Source organism: Schistocerca nitens, chromosome 3, assembly GCF_023898315.1.
Source record: "Schistocerca nitens isolate TAMUIC-IGC-003100 chromosome 3, iqSchNite1.1, whole genome shotgun sequence".
NCBI lineage: Eukaryota > Metazoa > Arthropoda > Insecta > Orthoptera > Acrididae > Schistocerca > Schistocerca nitens.
The window spans coordinates 619,212,386-619,232,904 of NC_064616.1; the positions used below are offsets into that span (position 1 = coordinate 619,212,386).

A 20,519-nucleotide genomic window follows, 5' to 3' on the forward strand; every position below is an offset into this window, starting at 1 on the left:
CTTCAGTGGAATTTCAGAGCCTGAAACGCTGCCAGGTGGCTATCATGTAACTATATAGGTTTGGTCTTGTTTGTTTGTTTGAGGCGGAAGCATCTTAGAATCCTAAACAGATAAAAGTGAGTGTTAAAATGTTTATATCAACAATATGCAGTAACTATATGCAATCACAGAACATCAAGAAGGTCTTTATGTAAAATTGTTACAAAAAAGGGAAAAAATACACCATTAAAAAGGTGTTACATGTGGAGCTGCCACTGTTGCCAGCGTGTATTGAGCTATCACTGGTGCAAGCCATATACAACCAAAGGTACCTGAGCTTATCAAGATGTGAACAGCTTTTAGTTGGGTGTACTTCTATCACCTTCAGTGACACATTAACAACAGGGTAGAGGGATGTCCACTTGGTAAAATTAAACAACAACAACACATGGATCACTCCATCTGAAATAAATTGAAGAGATTCTCAGCTCCTAGCTGACTCTTAAAGTAAACACAAAACAATTGTTCAAAATGTGATACCTTGAAAAATTTACATTTCACTAGTGAGTCTTCAAACTGAGGTACGGATTCATATGTCAGAACAATGTCCTAAAGGAAAGATGGGATGAAATTTCTAGTTTCATGCTCCACCAATGAAGAGATTAATAGAGAGGAATGTAAGCTGTGACTAAACAAGAATGGTGAATCAAAATAGCAGTGTTCTCTTAAAAGATGCCACCCCAGCAGTTGTCTTAAGCAAATCACAGGAAACATAAATCTGGATAGCAAGACAGTTTTTTCCTGTATCTGCTGATTAATTTTTAAGAATTCTCTTGTTAAATAGTACACAGTTGAAGTGCATTTCTTTCATCCCCATCAGAAGCAGTAACTATATCTTTGGTGTATATCTTTGGTGTGACGTCATAAGCAAGTGACTGCGTGTGAGATCGCTCTCTAAGTTTTCATCTATTTTTAGGTTTCAGATACATATTTTAACTGTTTTTGTGATAATATTTACTATATAAGTGACTTATTAGTGGTTTCTTCATTCACCTCTGCATTTCTTGTGTTGTGGCCTGATATTTGTGTTTCGTATCGAGCAACTTAACCTCTTACCCGTGTTTACATTCCGCGCTGACCAGTTGCAGCTGTAGCGGCGCATCGAAAGCTAAGTACTAATTAATTGTTTGTGTATAGTAGTTTATTTAGGAACTTTAGTAGTCTTCAACCGGTGTTCTTGGTGTTTTCCTGTGAAATAACTTCAGAAGAAATTTTTGCGAACTACTTTCAGTTTCGTTACTGTCATTAGACGTTTGATTTTCTTTCTGTTAGTATTTTGTTATATTCTCATTTGTTGTTGATTAATACTGTCAATAATAGTAGTTACTTCCCTTGTAGAGCAAGTTTGTGATTATTGTAGTCAGTTTTTTAACATCTTCTTATTGTAGTAGCGGAACTTAGATAAAGTTGTTTTCTTGTTTCAATAATTGTAAAATTTTACCATGAGTGAGAAGTGTGGGCTTTGCCGTAGGTTCGTGAGCAGTGGATTGCGGTGTGAGACTTGCTCGAAGTATTTTCACTGGGGGGAATGCAGTGGGGAAGCCAGTGGGCATTCTGGTGAGATCCTCTCCTGGAACTGCAGGTTATGTAGCAAGAGTAAGTTGATAGAGGAGCAGGAGCGTAAGATCTGTGCCCTTCAGGTGCAGTTGAAAAACGCACAAGAGGAGCTAGATAGGATGAGGAGGGAGAAGGGGGTTGGGGAATGGGAGCTGGCTGTTGGCAAGAGATCTGCTAGGAGAAGAAGATTTTCTGATAGTTTTACTATTGGTGTTTACAATAAATATGACCAACTGTCAGAGTCTAGTGGAGAGGAATCTCTAGTAGCTGTAGATGTAGGAAGTATGCAGCAGACCTCAGTAGTTACGGTGGCTAGAACAGTTGCAAAGTCGAAGAGGAAGAAGAAGGTTCTGCTGTTAGGTAGTTCTCATGGTAGAGGTGTAGGCCAGCAGTTGCAGGAAGTTTTGGGGAGTGAGTACCAGGTCACCAGCATTGTGAAGCCTAATGCAGGATTGGCTCAGGTGACTTTTAACATAGGGGGGTTATGTAGGGATTTTACTAAAGAGGATCAGGTAGTGATTGTGGGTGGGGCTGGTAATAGTATTGATAGGGATGGGGAGTATGACATAGATGGTGACCTGGAAAAGATAGCCACTCAGACTGGCAACACGAATGTGCATTTCGTGGAACTGTTTCAGCGTCACGATCGGCCTCATCTTAATACAGCCGTCAGGCGTAATAACATGAGACTTGGGGGTGCGCTGATGACAGAAGGCATGAGTCACATTTCAGTGGTGTCGGTGGAGTCTATCAGCAGGACGGGTTTCACTAGACATGGCCTGCACCTCAACAGGTATGGGAAGGGGAGGTTGGCAAAACTTATAGGTGACAGCATAGGTGGGGGTGGTGGGATCACTCATGGGAAAATTCCGGTAGTTGTGGGTGTTAGAGCTGTACCTTTTTTAGATTGAAGTCAGCTGATAGGTATTCCTGCTTAAGGGAAGTCTCTCTAACAAAGAAACCACTTTCTACAAAGCTTGGGTATCCGATTAATGAGGGAATTAGTATATTTCATCAAAATATACAAGGTATTAGAGATAAAGTTAGTGAACTGCTTATAGATGTTGACTCTGAAATTATTGGTATATCTGAACACTTCTTAAGTAAGGAGATAATTCAGAGGCTTCCTTTACCAGGATACAGGTTGGCTGGCAGCTTTTCTAGGAGCTCTTTGCGGTGTGGGGGAGTAGCCATGTATGTGAAAAACAGAATCCCATTTGAGTCAATTGATGTTTCAAAGTACTGCACTGAAAAGGTGTTTGAATGTTGTGCAGGTGTGGTTAAATTTAGTGGAGCTAAACTTCTTACTGTTGTTATTTATAGATCCCCAGACTCCGATTTCACAACATTTTTGCTAAAGCTAGAGGAGGTTCTTGGTTCACTTTATAGGAAATACAAAAAGTTAGTTATATGTGGTGACTTCAATATTAATTGTATAAGTGATTGTGCAAGGAAAAGGATGCTGGTAGACCTCCTTAATTCATATAATCTTATGCAAACCGTATTCTTTCCAACGAGAGTGCAAGGGAACAGTAGAACAACCATAGACAATATTTTTGTTCATTCGTCATTATTAGAAGGGCATTCTGTTAGCAAAAAGGTGAATGGCCTTTCAGATCATGATGCACAAATTTTAAGTCTAAAAGCTTTTTGTGCTGCAACACATGTTAAATGTAGTTATCAACTTTTTAGGAAAGCTGATCCAGTTGCTGTACAGACTTTTGTAAACCTTATCAAGGAACAAGAGTGGCAAGATGTTTATAGTGCTGATACAGTAGACGATAAATATAATGCTTTCCTCAAGACTTTTCTCGTGCTCTTTGAAAGTTGCTTTCCGTTAGAACGTTCAAAACAGGGTACTAGCACAAACAGGCAGCCTGGGTGGCTGACTAAAGGGATAAGAATATCTTGTAGAACAAAGTGGCAATTATATCAAAACGTTAGAAACAGTCACAATCTAAATGCAGCAGCCCATTACAAACAGTATTGTAAGGTGCTTAAAAAAGTTATTAGGAAGGCAAAAAGTATGTGGTATGCAGATAGAATAGCTAAGTCTCAGGATAAAATTAAAACCATATGGTCAGTCGTAAAGGAAGTGGCTGGTCTGCAGAGACAGATCGAGAATATAGAATCAGTGCGTAGTGGGGATGTCCGTGTTACTGATAAGTCGCATATATGTACAGTACTTAATAATCACTTTCTGAATATAGCAGGTGAACTAAATAGAAACCTAGTCCCAACAGGGAATCATATAGCACTCTTAGAAAAAAGTGTTCCGAGACTGTTACCTGAAATGCTCCTCCATGATACTGACAAGAGGGAGATTGAGTTAATAATTAAATCACTAAAGACCAAGAACTCTCATGGATATGACGGGGTATCTAGCAGAATACTGAAGTATTGTTCCACGTATGTTAGCTCAGTACTTAGCCATATCTGTAACTTTTCCTTTAGGAGTGGTCAGTTTCCTGACCGATTAAAGTACTCGGTAGTGAAGCCACTTTATAAAAAGGGAGACAGGGATAATGTTGACAATTATAGACCTATTTCTATGCCATCGGTGTTTGCTAAAGTTATCGAGAGGGTTGTATATACAAGGTTACTGCAGCATTTAAATTCACATAATTTGCTGTCAAATGTACAGTTTGGTTTTAGAAATGCTATAGTCTCTTTTCTCTGTGAGGTTTTGGACGGATTAAATAAAAGGTTGCGAACGTTAGGTGTTTTCTTTGATTTAACGAAGGCTTTTGACTGTGTTGACCACAAAATATTACTGCAGAAGTTGGAACATTATGGAGTAAGGGGAGTAGCTTACAATTGGTTCGCCTCCTACTTTAAGAACAGAAAGCAGAAGGTAATCCTCCGCAATATTGAGAGTGGTAATGATGTTCAGTCCCAATGGGGCACTGTTAAATGGGGCGTTCCCCAAGGGTCGGTGCTGGGGCCACTGCTGTTTCTTATTTATATAAATGATATGCCTTCTAGTATTACAGGTGATTCAAAAATATTTCTGTTTGCTGATGACACCACCTTGGTAGTGAAGGATCTCGTGTGTAATATTGAAACATTATCAAATAATGTAGTTCATGATATAAGTTCGTGGCTTGTGGAAAATAATTTGATGCTAAATCACAGTAAGACTCAGTTTTTACAGTTTCTAACTCACAATTCAACAAGAACTGACATTTTAATCAGACAGAATGGGCATGTTATAAGCGAGACGGAACAGTTCAAGTTCCTAAGCGTATGGATAGATAGTAAGCTGTTGTGGAAAGCCCATGTTCAGGATCTTGTTCAGAAACTAAATGCCGCTTTATTTACCATTAGAACAGTATCTGAAATAAGTGACATTTCAACACGAAAAGTAGTATACTTCGCATATTTTCATACGCTTATGTCATAAGGTATTATTTTTTGGGGTAATTCTTCTGATTCAAAAAGGGTAGTTTTGGCTCAAAAACGGGCTGTTCGAGCTATGTATGGTGTAAGTTCAAAAACCTCTTGTCGACCCCTATTCAATAGTCTGGGAATTTTGACATTGCCCTCACAGTATGTATTTTCTTTAATGTCGTTTGTTGTTAGCAATATTAGCTTATTCCCAAGAGTTAGCAGCTTTCACTCAGTTAATACTAGGCAGAAATCAAATCTGCATGTGGAATGCACTTACTTGACTCTTGGGCAGAAAGGAGTGCAGTATTCTGCTGCATCCATTTTCAATAAGCTACCACGAGAACTCAAAAACCTTAGCAGTAGCCCAAACACTTTTAAGTCTAAACTGAAGAGTTTCCTCATGGCTCACTCCTTCTATTCTGTCGAGGAGCTCCTGGAAGAGCTAAAAAATTAAGCAAATTCCAGTGTTACATTCTTGATTTTCTTTATTTAAACTAACGACTTGTCGCCTGAATATGTTTCTTATATTTCATTTCATCTGTTTCTACAATCGTGTTATAATTTCATGTATTGACTCGTTCCATGACCATGGAGACTTCTCCTAAATGTGGTCCCACGGAACAATAAATAAATAAATAAATAAATAAGCAGTAGGGAGTACATTTTATGTTCATATCTTCTGTGTCAACGCCACATCTTGAACAGCCCTCCAGCTCACCAACTCAAATAAGAAACTTCTATGTACAATCACATCTGATGTTATCTCACATATATAACTGTACATCAAAGATGGTACAGTCACTGCATACATAAATTTGGGGTAATAATTCAGTACAACGGACTCTCTCAATTTCTCAATGGTGGATTTCTCACACAGACTGACTAATGTATATTTTGCTGTGAGTAATTACAAGAATGAGTCAATATTTTAAATTTAAATTTTGACTCCACAATTAAATTTTTTTTCTTTACACTAATCAAATGCTTTCAAACTCACCTGCAGAAGGTGTTCAATTGTTAATGGTTCACTGTGCATTTGGCCAAAACAGTTTCTCACAGATATGGTGTTTCATTTGACTGCCTTTAAAGGTAACCATAGGACGCGAGATGCCTATCTGTTGGTTAATATTTTTTCTGTTTGGTAAGAGACTGTCTTTTATCATGCCATTGTTTATATCTTTCACAAAATTTTTTCAATACCATATTAATTTCAGTTCTGATTTTCATACTTGGAAAGTATAGTTACAAGCTCTTTTAATACAGAAATACCACATCAGCCTAAAACATTTCAAGACTAGACCTTTAAAAATAAAGAAACATTAAGATGATGGTTTTAACACTTCAAGCATTCTACATGGTCTATCGCCACTTGAGTACAGTGCACATAACACCCATAACACCCATAACACCATGTGGAACTGCCAGAAAAGTCCTTCTTTGTGATGACGATCAATTCACATGTCACATTGGCTTGAATGTTGGTTATGTCGTCAAAGTGTTTACCCTTCCTGTGAATTTCTGCACTTTCTTTTGTTGTGGTAGGTTCATATTGATAACACCAGCTCTCATCATCTGGGAAGATTTTTACAGAAAAGAATTGTCCACATTTTGCATTTCAATCAACACACAGAACATGTCCATGCGTCATCATTTTTGTTCAGAGGTCAAGTTGTGCAGGACAAATTTTGCATACACTTTTCTCTTCTCCATAACATTCTGGTGAGTGTCTTGACCACATGGCTTGAGATGTTGATTGACTGTGTTTTTTGACAAAAATGTTGACGAACTACCACCACATGTTCACTACTCAATATTACCAACTCACAAATGACTTGTCGAATGCCCATCTACTGTTTACAGTTGAGAGTTTAAGCTGCCACGGTAGTTATTGTGCTGACGTTGCTTGTACATCATGAAGAAAATCAGCTTTGGCGGTTTCTGGACGGATAGTGTACGTTGCAAATATCTGTTTTCATATGAATTTGGTATTCCTAGCAGTTGCTTGATAGAGAAGAGCGAACATTATGCACAAAACATTTTGAGACCCAAACAAAAGGCATGTTTAGTCTTTCAATTGTTCTCTCAAATAAACCAACACAACTTGTAAGAAACGGAATACCATAATAAAGCATCTAAACTGACAGAAACTGATTCTGTTATGTTCTGTGAATGCCTAGGAAAAACCACTAGCTTTCACAATTTCCAGAGTTAATAATTAACAAATGAACTGCCGTACCTGTCTTAGGTGCCGGTGGCGTTAACTGCTTTGAACACTTGGGGCACAAACCTCCCAGAGGCCGGCTTGTACAAAAATTTTCACAGCACATGAGTTCCTCGAAAAGAATTTCCAAGAAACTCCACAAATCGGACATCTTTTCAATGGCTGGGAGACGGACATCAACAGTTTTACTGTCAAAGGCAACTAAAAAGAATCACAGTTCACAGTTAGAATACTCCACATAAGTCAACTTTTCAATATGCTTGGGTAAAACACAAAGCTAGTAACCATGACTACATACTTGAATGGTTTAAAGATAAAAATTAACGTTAGAGAAACTATTTCCAAAGTCAATGTTCAATGAAAAGTACATTATGTAAAAACAGCACCAAAAGTAATACAATAAAAACTGATTTTTTCCAGGTAACTGAAAACCAATACTTATGGCCTATAAACAATTCACATGTTGGTCTAGGTCCAACAAAATTCATTTTGTTTTCACATATTACAAAACCTCTTTAACAGGAAAATGTACTCATCTGCACTTTCTGTACGCATGTTTACTGTGGCTGAAACTCGTATGTATCATGAAAACAAACAAACAATGCAGATGGGACACATTTAACTGCTGAAGACACAATAATTTAAGGCAAAAAGTGTATGGTAAAACAAATACTGCTTCTCAAGCTGCACATAGACAAATCATGAAATTACCAGTACGGAATTGTAAAAGTACTTTAAAACATGACTTATCACAAAATCAAAACATTTTAAAGAAAAAATATTATCAATAGTGTAAAAACTGACTTCATGTTATTGACACATCGCACACCAACACCAGCAATGTGATATCTCAAAAAATACGAATTCTACAACTGTATAGAAATAGTGCAGTACATGTTGTATAGAATTACAGTAATGTGACGCCACTAGTACGCAGAACTGTGAGAGAGAGAGAGAGAGCTGTTGTAACAATACTGTATTGGAGAAAAACAGAGGTGGAGTGTACAGGGTTTGTATAAAAAGTAATGAGACTGATTTTTTGCTGATACGACTGTACTTCGCAGCACGCGCTCTCCCGTGGGGGATTGGCAGTGGGGGGTGACTGGCCGAAAACGCTCAGTGTGCCAGTCACCTGTGGGGGTACGGAAACATTGGATATGTGTCAGAAAGCCTATGGTGATGATTGCCAGTCAAAAGTAAATGTTTGCAGGTGGGTGAAGAGCTTTAAAGAGGGCCGGGACAGTGTTGAGGACAATGACCACTCCTGACGCCCGTCAACCAGCAAAACTGACAAAAAATCAACCATGTGGGCATTTTACTGAAAAACCAACCATCAGATGAGTGTCAGGATGATAGCAGATGACCTTGGACTTGGTAAAATGACAGTGCACATCATCACCAAAGAACTGTCAATGAGAAAGATCTGCACCAAGTTGGTCCTAAAGATTTTGTCAGACGTTCAAAAGCAAGCATGTGTGGATGCCTGCCAAGGCAATCTCCAGAGCCTTGAAGCTTATTCAGAATTTTTAGATAATGTTATCACCGGAGACGAAACCTGGGTGTTTCAGTACGACCCGGAGACAAAAGTGCACGAGTGCCGAGTGGCACACCAAAGCATCACCACGTCCAAAAAAGGGTTGCATGAGCAAATTGAAAGTGAAAGCTGATTGTCTTTTTTGATGTCAGAGGTGTGGTTCATCATGAGTTTGTGCCCCAAGGCCAAACTGTCAATGGCGCTTTTTATTGCGAATTGCCCAAGAGACTGGAAGCCAGAGGCCATTGCATGAGGCCAGCCATTGCCAATGACTAGAAGCTGCATCGTGACAATGTGCCGAGTCACACCTGCTATATGGTGGCCAGCTACCTGGCCAAGAAATGGATTCAAATAGTTCCCTAGCCCCCCTACGTGGGGGGCAGGGGGGGGGAGGGGGGGGCAGGTTGAGGTCCAAGCTGCCACGACAAGGGCTTTGAAGGCCATCCTGGACTCAGCATTTGTGGCAGCGTTTGAAGCGTGGAAATCTCACATGCGGCGGGTTGTTGACATTTGAAAGTCATAAATTGAAGAATACTAAGAGGCTCTAGTGACATTTACAGTAAATTTTGATCCACAAGCTCAGTATCATTACTTTTTTTATACAAATACTGTATGGTCAGTAAAGAGACTTTTTGAATTGTTACACTGCTTGTCATTTTTCCATAGCATTCTCTAATTATCACACTGCTAGTCTATTGAATTTGTACTTCTCACGGTGCTTGCCTATATGATTTTGTAATGTCACACTACTTCTCTATTTAATTTTTCACATTGCTCATTTAAGTTATCACGATTTGCAATGCTACTCGTCTATATTATTTTGATTTTTAATGTCCCACTGCATAACAAATTATGGCTTATACTATTGACATAAATTACTTTTATTTATTTATTTACTTTTTTCATATTTTTCAATGCTAAAATAAACATGTTAACAATCCCAGGCCTCAATGTAAGAGGCCAAAAAACGGTTTTAACTGCAAAGGCACAAGACACTAATGACCATCCAGAACCAGAATGATTGCAGAAGATGAAAGTGATAGATGAAACCATGAAGGGAAATTCTAGTAAGCATGCTTGCTTTAATTTTAAGCAGCAGACTGATAGTGGGAATGTTTGTTTGTCATGCAATTACGAATATGCTCAATACTTGCAGTCCATTTGCAAGCAGGACTTGACTTTTCTGAGAAAGAGTTTCAGCCACCTCCTTCTCTAGAAAAATGCTCGAATGGAAGAAAGTGCTTCCAAGTAAACAACGAAAACTGTGAACTCCGTAACAGTGATGATAGCACAGAAGATTCTGATTCTGAACGTAAAAATATATATTGACATCAAAAGAAGAATAGGATTCATCTAAAGATCACAGCAACAACAAAAGCAAGCACAGCACAAAAAATTCACTGCACTCCTAAAAGATTCCACTGAAGAGTACTGAAAGCATGAAGTCCTTTATTTCTGAGGACCAACAATCAAAAAATAACTATCATCTGGATTGTGATCAACCTCTTGTTCCAACTAGTATGAGCAATAAAGAAAACCTGGCAGCTGAAAATAATGTAAAAACCGCAAAAACCCCAAATAATTCAGTTCAAGAGTACTTCTCCTTACGAGGAAACGAAAGTTCACGAGGAGTCTGTGCCCCAAAGCCAAACTGTCAATGGTGCTTTTTATTGTTAACTGCTCAAGAGACTGGAAGCCAGGGTCCATCTTGTGAGGCCAGTCATCGCCGATGACTGGAAGCTGCATTATGACAATGCGCCGAGTCACACCTGCTATATGGTGGCCAGCTATCTGGCCAAAACACAAGCTAGGTGTACTAAGCCACCAAGTTAAAACTGTTCTCAAAATTGTACCTTTAAGCTCCATAAAGATGACAGAAGATTGATATTTTCAAATGACATGGAATTTATCTAAGCAACATGACTAGATCATACATTATATTGTCAAAATAAAGCCTCAAAACAGGTATCCGAAGAAAGACAGAAAGCTGAACCATGTGTTCTATTTTGCAAAGTATGTACATCAATTCTTTGAGAGTCTAGGCTTTATTTATGTCTCCTTTGGATATTAAATGGTGGACAGTTTTAACCAGCTTAAAAAAATTCAAGATGAATTTGTACACGAGGACTTTTGAGGCAAACATATTGAACCATGATTGCACCCAGGCATGCACCTCTCTGTCCAGAGCAAACCAAAGGCCATGAACATCTTTCTTCAGGGCTCCAAAAATATGGAAATTGCACGGGGAGAGATTGGGACTGTATGAGCTTCCCGGTAAAATTTCTGCAGCATAGTTGAAATGACCTTGGCTACATGTGGGGCCACATGCTACCAAAGTTGTAAAGTTGTTTCAACTACACTGCAGAAGTTACAATGAGAAGCCCTTACACATCCTCCATTAAGTCCCAATCTCTCCCTATGCAATTTCCATATATTTGGAGCCCTCAAGAAAGACATTCGTGGTTACTGATCTGCTTTCGATGAAGAGGTGCATGTGTGGGTACAACCATGGTTCAGTAGGCAACCATGAAACTGACACTTTAGTCTCACAGTAGGATAACTGTATTAATAGATATGGTGATTACTTTTTAAATAATATACAGTTTATTTACTTTTTCTCCATTTGTCTCATTTTCATTCGACTGCTCCCAGGAAGGAGGAAGAACTACTGCAAATATGTACTGAGCCTACAGTACACACACTCTCTCTCTCTCTCTCTCTCTCTCTCTCTCCGTGTGTGTGTGTGGGGGGGGGGGGGGGGGTTGGTTGGTTTGTGGGAATGAAGGGACCAGACTGCTATGGTCATCGGTCCCTTTTTCCAAAACTTCAAACACCCACTCAGAATAAAAACGAACAATGGAGATTACATCATATGACTCAAGACAAGAGAGACTCGGAGACAGATCAGACAAAGGAATTAAAATCAAACAGAGTGTGACAGTGGTTGGCCGACCATAGAGACAAAAAAGGAAAAGCCAACCACCTAGAAGCACACTAAAATAATAACCCAGTCTAACATCTTAAGCCAAAGGCCAGACTCAAAACAAAAAAATGACAAACACACAGATTAAGTGATAAAATCCCCCTGCCCGAATAAAATGCAAAACTAAGCCTGCCATGGCAGGGTCATCTGTTAAAAGGGCAGGGAGCGTATCAGGCAGTGCAAACGTCTGCCTGAGCACAGCTAAAAGGGGACAGGCCAACAAAATGTGGACCACCGTCAAAGTGGATCCGCAGCGACATAGAGGTGGGTCCTCACGGCGCAATAAGTGGCTGTGCGTCATCCGGGTGTGCCCAATGCGCAGCCAGCACAGGACAACAGACTCCTTACGAGAGACCCGCAAGGAGGAGCGCCATGTACCGGCAGCCTCCTTGACAGCCCTAAGTTTGTTTGGTGAAGGCAGGGTAGACAACGCCAGAGCCCTGATACATGGCAAGGATGGAAAGAAAGCGGCGGCGGAAGGCCTCTGGTGGGACCGAATCCTTCGGGCCCTGTGTCAGTTCAAGCCGAAGGCATGGGCGGGGCACACACCATGGGGGTGTACGCAGAGGGTCACAGAAAAGAGGTGTAAGAGGGAAAACCCCAAGCCCAGAGAGAAGTTCTCTGACGCGAACTGCGATCGTACAACCCGACCGGGGCCAACGTTCTGGGAGATGGACGACAGACTGAGCGAACAGGAGATGATAATGGGGATGCCCAGGCAAGCTAAAAACGTGTGTAGCATAAGTGGCCAGTAAACGTTGGCGCCGTAAACGCAGTGGAGGGACACCTGCCTCCACAAGTATGCTGTTCACAGGGCTGGTCCGGAAAGCTCCGGTGGCAAGTCGGATCCCGCTGTGAAGGATGGGGTCCAGCACTCGCAATGCAGAAGGGGATGCTGAATTATAAGCCAGGCTCCCATAATCCAGACGGGACTGAATTAATGCCTGGTAGAGCCGTAAGAGGGTAGATCGGTTGGCTGCCCCGCTGGTGTGGCTCAAGCAACGCAGAGCATTAAGATGCCGCCAACACATCTGTTTAAGCTACTGAATATGAGGGAGCCAAGTCAACCAGGCATCAAAAACTACACCCAAAAACCGATGTGTCTCCACCACAGCAAGGGGTTCGCTGTCAAGATAAAGCCGTGGCTCAGGGTGAACAGTGCGTCGCCAGCAGAAACGCGTAACGCAGGTCTTGGCGGCCGAATATTGGAAGCCATGCGCCACAGCCCAAGACTGCGCCTTGCAGATAGCGTCCTGCAGCTGACGTTCAGCAGCTGCAATGCCAATGGAGCTATAGTAGAGGCAGAAGTTGTCAGCATACAAGGAAGCTGAGACAGACGTTCCCACCGCTGCAGCGAGCCCATTAATTGCAATTAAAAACAGGCAGACACTTAAGGCAGATCCTTGTGGTACCCCGTTATCCTGAACTATGGGGGAACTATGGGAGGCCGCAACTTGTACGCAGAAGGTACGATGCAACAGAAAATTTCATATGAAAATTGGCAGCGGACCCCGAAGACCCCAACCATGAAACGTAGAGTGGATGTGATGTTGCCTTTTCGTATCGTATGACTTCCACATGTCAAAAAAGACAATGAGGTGCTGACGGCGGGCAAATGCCATATGGATGGCAGGCTCCAGTCTCACCAGATTATCGGCGGCAAAGCAGCCCTTACGGAACCCACCCTGAGACAGAGCCAGAAGGCCCCAAGACTCGAGTACCCAACTCAACCGCCGGCTCACCATGCGTTCGATCAACTTACAAAGAACATTGGTGAGGCTAATGGGGCTGTAGCTGTCCACCTCCAGTGGGTTCTTGCCAGGTTTCAAAACGGGGATTATGATGCTTTCCCGCCATTGCAACGGGAACTCACCCTTGACCCAGATACGGTTGTAAAAGTCTAGGAGGTGTCGCTGGCGGTCCGCCGAGAGGTGTTTGAGCATCTGACAGTGGATGCGATCTGGCCCAGGAGCCGTATCAGGGCAAGCGGCTAGGGCACTTTGGAATTCCCACTCACTGAATGGAACATTGTAGGATTCAGGGTGGCGCGTGTGAAAAGAAAGGCTCCAATGTTCCAACTGCTCTTTCAGGCAGCGGAAGGCCAGTGGGTAATTTGCAGAAGCGGAACTCAGAGCAAAGTGCTCTGCTAAGCGGTTTGCAATTATGTCGGAATCAGTACAAACTGCTCCATTCAGTGAGAGTGCAGGGATGCTGACATGGGTCCGATAGACATAGAGGTACCTAATCTTGGCCCAAACCTGCGATGGAGAGATATGGAGGCCAATGGTGGAGACATACCTTTCCCAGCACTCCTGCTTGTGTTGGCGAATGATGCAGTGGGCCCGCGCACGGAGTCGTTTAAAGGCGATGAGGTGTTCTAATGAGGGATGTCGCTTGTGATGCTGGAGCGCCCACCGGCGATCTTTAATCACCTCAGCGATCTCAGGCGACCACCAAGGCACAGTCCTCCGCCGAGGGGACCCAGAAGAACAGGGAATGGCAGATTCTGCAGCAGTAACGATGCCGGTGGTGACCGAGTGAACCACTGCATCAAGGGCGCCATTGGAAAGAGGTTCAATAGTGGCATTGGAGGAGAACAAATCCGAGTCAGCCCTATTCATAGCCCATCTGCAAGGGCGTCAGAAGAGTGACGCCGTGGCAGTGACAGAAAGTGGTCACTACCACACAAGTCCTCATGCACACTCCACTGGACAGACGGTAAGAGGCTAGGGCTACAGATCGAAAGGTCGATGGCTGAGTACGTGCCATGCTCCAAACTGAATTGTGTGAAGGCACCACCATTTAAAAGGGAAAGGTCGAGCTCTGCCAATACATGCTCAACGGTGCTGCCTTGGCCTGTTGCCACTTTTCCACCCCACAGAGGGTTATGGGCGTTGAAGTCACCCAGTAACAGAAAAGGTGGCGGCAATTGGGCTATCAGCGCAGCCAGGACATGCTGCGGGACATCACCATCTGGTGGAAAATACAGACTCCAGACAGTAACAGCCTGTGGTGTCCATACCCAAATGGCGACAGCCTCTGAAGGTGTTTGTAGAGGGACAGACTCACTGTGAAGGTATTGAAGGACATAGATGCAAACGCCACTGGAGACCCTTTCGTACGCTGCCCGGTTCCTATAATAACCCCGATAGCCACAGAGGGCAGGGGTGCGCATTGCTGGAAACCAAGTTTCTTGAAGAGCAATGCAGAGGAAAGGGTGAAGGCTGAGAAGCTGTCTGAGTTCAGAAAGATGGTGGAAGAAACCGCTGCAGTTCCACTGGAGGATGACATTGTCCATGGCCGAGAAAAGCGTGAGGGGACTGGGGAGGCAGATTACGCTGCTGCGTCACCTGCCGCCACCGATTGAGCACCTGTGCAAGGGCTATCCATTGTGTCTGAGGGGCCAGCGAGATTTAAGTCCTCAGCGGACACCAGGATCTCCACCTCATCCTCAGACGCAGAGCTTGAAGGTTGCAGTGGGGAGGGGGGGGGGGTCACCTCAAGTTCCTTGGTCTTAGAGGTCTTTTTCTTTGGACTTCTCTCGCTGCTCCTTGGGTTTCACTGGCTGGGAGGGCTTCACCGATTCAGTCTCCAGGACGGAGGAGGATCGTGAAGCCCTGTGACCAGCTGCCTGTGGGCACTTATGTCACTGTCGGGGCGTCATCTTTCCCGCTTGTGGAAACCTGGGAAGGGAGGGACCCAAGGGAACCCTTGCGAGCGAGAGGAGCCGAAGAAGTTGGACGCTTCTCCACCTTAGAAGTGGGGACGGACGTCCCCGATGGGTGAGGGGGTGTTGCTCCCGAGGTAGGTGACGCAGGAGCAACAGGGTAGGTAGTGGCCCCCATGGGCAAGGGGGCATGTGTAGTTGTACGGCTCAGTGATTTGGCTGGAATTCGCTGAACGGACAGGGCTAACACAGTTGTTGTAGCAGTGGCATATGTAGATGTCATTCGAACAGGATGTAGTCTGTCATATTTCCTCTTAGCCTCAGTATAGGTCAGTCGGTCCAGGGTCTTATATTCCATGATTTTTCGATCTTCCTGTAAGATCGTGCAGTCTGGCGAGCAAGGTGAATGATGCTCTCCGCAGTTGACGCAGATGGGAGGCGGCGCACATGGAGTATCGGGATGTGATGGGCGTCCGCAATCTCGACATGTGAGGCCGGAAATACAGCAGGAAGACATATGGACGAACTTCCAGCACTTAAAGCACCGCATCGGGGGAGGGATATAGAGCTTGACATCATAATGGTAGACTATCACCTTGACCTTCTCCGGTAATGTATCACCCTCGAAGGCCAAGATGAAGGCACCGGTAGCAATCTGATTATCCTTTGGACCCCGATGAACACGCCAGATGAAATGAACACCTCGACGCTCTAAATTGGTGCGCAGCTCATTATCAGACTGCAAAAGAAGGTCCCTATGGTAAATAATACCCTGGACCATATTTAAACTCTTACGGGGTGTGATCGTAACGGCAACATCCCCCAACTTGTCACAAGCAAGTAACCTTCGTGACTGGGCAGAGGATGCCGTTTTTATCAGTACTGACCCAGAGCGCATTTTGGACAAGCCCTCCACCTCCCCAAACTTGTCCTCTAAGTGCTCTACGAAGAACTGAGGCTTTGTGGACATGAAATACTCCCCATCAGCTCTCGTACAAACTAGGAACCGGGGCGAATAAGTGTCACTGCCATCCTGAAACTTACACTCCTCCCACAGTGTGGCCAGGGAGGGGAATGTTTTGGGATCGTATTTCTGAGCGTTAAATTGAGCCCGAGAACGCTTAGAGACTGCTGGTGGCTGGCCACCAGCGAGAGATGATGTACCACGCTTTATTGTGGGTCATCCGCCCTGATGCCACCCACTACGGCCACGCATGGGCGCCACCCAGCCTCAGCAAGGGCCACCTAGCAGGATAGCCGATGCCGGGAGTCCCGACGCAACAGGGAGATAGGCATCTACTCCTTGGTATATGTGGGGAGTTAACGGCGCAGGCATCAGCAGAGCGATCCCTGTGTTGTCAGGGGGCTACAACCAACAGGGTACATGGCGGCCTCACGACAACGGACTGGCTACTGTGCTGGATATTAGGTGACTATTAGTCCATGGTCGTCGTCAGTACAGACAGAGGCACTGCACATTGCATGGCGGAAAGTGCAGAGAGGAACGTATCCACGCCCAAGAGATGGAGAGCGGGCTGGACTGCAATGCAACGGCGAATAAACTGGTAAAGGGCCCAACGCACGATGTACACAATGCACCAAGTAAGGTGCCCTTCCCCACTCAGCTCGCTCTTCGGAATAATTTTGAGGTATGGAGGTCAACCCCGACAGGGGACCATCACATAAGGGCCGAAACGTTGGAGACTCCTTTTAGTCGCCTCTTATGACAGGCAGGAATACCACAGGCCTATTCTTACCCCCGAACCCGGGTGTGTGTGTGTGTGTGTGTGTGTGTGTGTGTGTGTGTGTGTGTGTGTGTGTGTGTGTGTGTGTTCCCCAAAAGCATTCAAATTTGAATTTTTTGAGCCCACAATTGATTTATGTGAATTTTGTGTGGCGTTTGAGTATTATGATGACATTGGCGACCAGAAAAAAAGACTATCATGACTTACACCAATTGGATAACCTTGCAAGAGTCAAATAACAGCATGATAAAATGAATCCAGACAGCAATCAGAAGAATTGTGCATATGATTTACAAGCAATACTTCCTACACCTAAAGGGTAAGTCTCAGTTTCTTGTTGCAAAAGTAAACTGTTTACTAAATCTGACACTAGTTAACTACAAAACAAAACCACAAACTTATTATATGTGGCATGAGGGAGATTGAAGCAAAAGGGCCACTGAAACTGCCACATGGGTGTTAAAATAAAGTTAAAGTTACGGTTGTATATTGCAAAGACAAGTGCTACATAATTATGTGTAAAAGACAAACGATTTTTATTCAGATACATCAACACTTATATTTAAAAAGCTACAAGCTGGTCCCTGATAGCTAATACGGCAACATCATACGGCAAACTGTTTTGATGATTAACAAATTTTAATAAGTAAATTTTAAAATGATTATACTCTCAGCAAAAGTTTTGATATATACTAAAACTATATATAGCAACCATGAAAATATTAATATTTTCATTCCTTATCTTATTAGAAAACCAAATTGCTATTCAAAACTTCAAAATGTGATAGCCCACAAATAAGTTCTTTTGAGATATCACAATGCTAGTGTCGGTGTGTGATATGCATGTGTCTATTAAGATACTGTGTTGTAGCATTACATTTCCTAGAGTCAATTTAATTTTTAACAGGACCATCACCAATCAGATCATGTCATATATTTCTTCTTTCTAACCATACCAAGCATATTTTTATGTAAGATGATATCCAGGGTTTCATGATGCAGAACCAATGTATAAATATTCAAGTTATCCTGGAAACTGGATACTTCAAATTACAGTAAAATTATTTTTCCAAAATATCTTAAATGAATGTTGTTGAACTAATGTGCAACTAATGTTCAACAGGTTTGAAATCTACATAAACAGTACCACTATCTTTCACAATGTGTGAAATCTTAGCTGAATTTCAGATCTTATACCATAAAAATCTGGTATACAGAAACACAGAAAGTTATGCCTACAAAATTAAGAATACTCTGAGTGGAAACACAAAACAAATGAAAATTACCTGATATAACAACCTTTCCTTCACCTTGTCTCAAAATGCCAAATATTTGCTTCTGATCTAATGCAGCATCTACAAGAGACTGCACAAAGTCTCTGAGTAATCTGTTTATGTTCTTGGCATTATACATCACTGGCAATTCCGATACTTTACGTGGATCCAGATATGGACCACATGTGCAGCCATGGTTAATGAATATGCAAACTACAAAAGATAAATTCACACATTAGTATTTAATGGAATTTGAAGACTATCTCTCTCTCTCTCTCTCTCTCTCTCTCTCTCTCTCTCTCTCTCTCTCTCTCTCAACATACTGCTGCGAGCAGTGAAGTGCGCAGTGTGGTGTAGTTGTATTAGTGTCACTGGTTGTCATGTCGCAGGTCACCAGTTAAAGCCAAACAACCTTATGTTTGTAGTGAGTGTATATTCTGGAATATTCAACACCTTTACAAATACCAGCATGCTGGAACATTTGAAGTTTATATAAATAGCTGCACTGTAATTCCAGAGGGTTGGTTCTATTCTGAATGTACATTGGTGTTTGTATTAAATGTGCTGTCAGTGATAAGTGTGTATTTTATTGATGACCTTCTTTCGGATTTGGACTTTATTCTGGTCATGATGTGATGACGTCTGGTGGAGACATCTGGTAGTTCAGATCCTTTACATCACCATGGCTCCAATAAGGCAACATAAACACCACTGCCTACACTCACAGGAACTGGAATCCAAGCATTACACCATTCTCAAGGTCTGTATATTCAGGAAACCAATAACAGATTTCAAACCGGCAGCAAGTCAGCTGCACATGGGTCATCCATCAGTGTTCTCTGGAGATGGTGGTCACGACTTGATGAACTCACTGAAAGATTTGACCAAATTGCCAAATACAACACACGGGATGAATGAAGTGTGTGGCGAATGAATACTTTTACTAGGACTGTGTTTACTAGGATGGTATTTGTGCATCAACTACTGATGACTGAACAAAATCACCCTTTGCCATGCATTGACGACATCCTAGACTGCTTGAAAGGAACAAAATATTTCTCAACTATGAGCGTGCAGATAGACTACTGGCAGATCGAGGCTGACTGGGGGGAGACTGCCTTCAATAACTTCAGACAGCCTCCGAGTGAAAAGATATGTTGACTGAGCTATGTAATGCTCCAGCCACCTTCAAATGTATTTTGGACAACCTCCTTTGACACCTTAAATGGATGACATGTCTTTACTATCTGGATGACATTGTCTTTTTAAGAGATTGAAAGAACACCTAAGCCCCTCGATAATAGTGTTTAGATGTGTTCACAATGCAGGCCTCACCCAAATCCAAAAAAGTGCCTCTTCAGTGCCCCAGATATAAAAATCTTATGCCATCTAGTGAATGGCAATGGAGTCTGTACCATTCCAGAGAAAATAAGAGCAGTCACAGATTTTCTGAATTCTTAGCACATTTGTGATGTGATAAACTTTTTTCAAACGTACTTGTACAACTGGCAATTAATAAGTGACTTCTGTACCACGGTACAACCCTTGTAAGAACTACTGCAGGGAGACACCAAATTTTCCTATAACAAGATGCAAGAAAGATCTTTCCCTGTCATGAAGGAGGCACTAACATCATTTCAAGTTCTTTGGTTACTGGTTTTGGGACAGGGACACTACTACTACAAATTCTAGAAGGTGTTGAAAAGAGAGATCTTGTGCTTCCGCTTCCAGAGTACTCTCCAAATCTGAGATGAACTGTTCTACAGTTGAGAAAGAGTGATTTGCAGTTATTTGGGCCATCAAGGAGTTACAGCTGTATTTATATGGCAAACCACTCATCGTTGTGCTGGACAATTATTCTCTATGTTGGCCGACAAGCCTGAAGGATACATCGTGTCGACTGGTGAGAAGGGCCCTGAGGCTCTAGGAGTATTGACATCACAGTGGTATACAAAAATGGACATAAATACAAGGACATTGGTTGCCTTTCAAGGAATTCTATGCCAGAACACAGCAGCTTGGATGGAATGTCAGTCGGGGTTCAACATGTTCAGTACCTAATTTACATCACAATCAACTGAGAAATAACTTTAATATGTCAAATAGTAT

The 20,519-nt window shown here is 42.6% G+C and overlaps 1 protein-coding gene across 2 annotated transcripts in view; it reads right to left on the reverse strand.

The window, feature by feature from the left end:
* LOC126248555 (polycomb protein Scm) overlaps window positions 1–20,519 on the reverse strand; it is a 197,114-nt gene that overhangs the window by 71,054 nt on the left and 105,541 nt on the right. For both annotated transcript variants that reach the window (XM_049949639.1, XM_049949638.1), the window contains exons 10-11: window positions 18,423–18,623; window positions 7,223–7,408 (exon numbers count right to left, since the gene is read on the reverse strand). In XM_049949639.1, coding sequence (XP_049805596.1) covers window positions 7,223–7,408; window positions 18,423–18,623 — 387 coding nt within the window. The remainder of the gene's footprint in view (window positions 1–7,222; window positions 7,409–18,422; window positions 18,624–20,519) is intronic.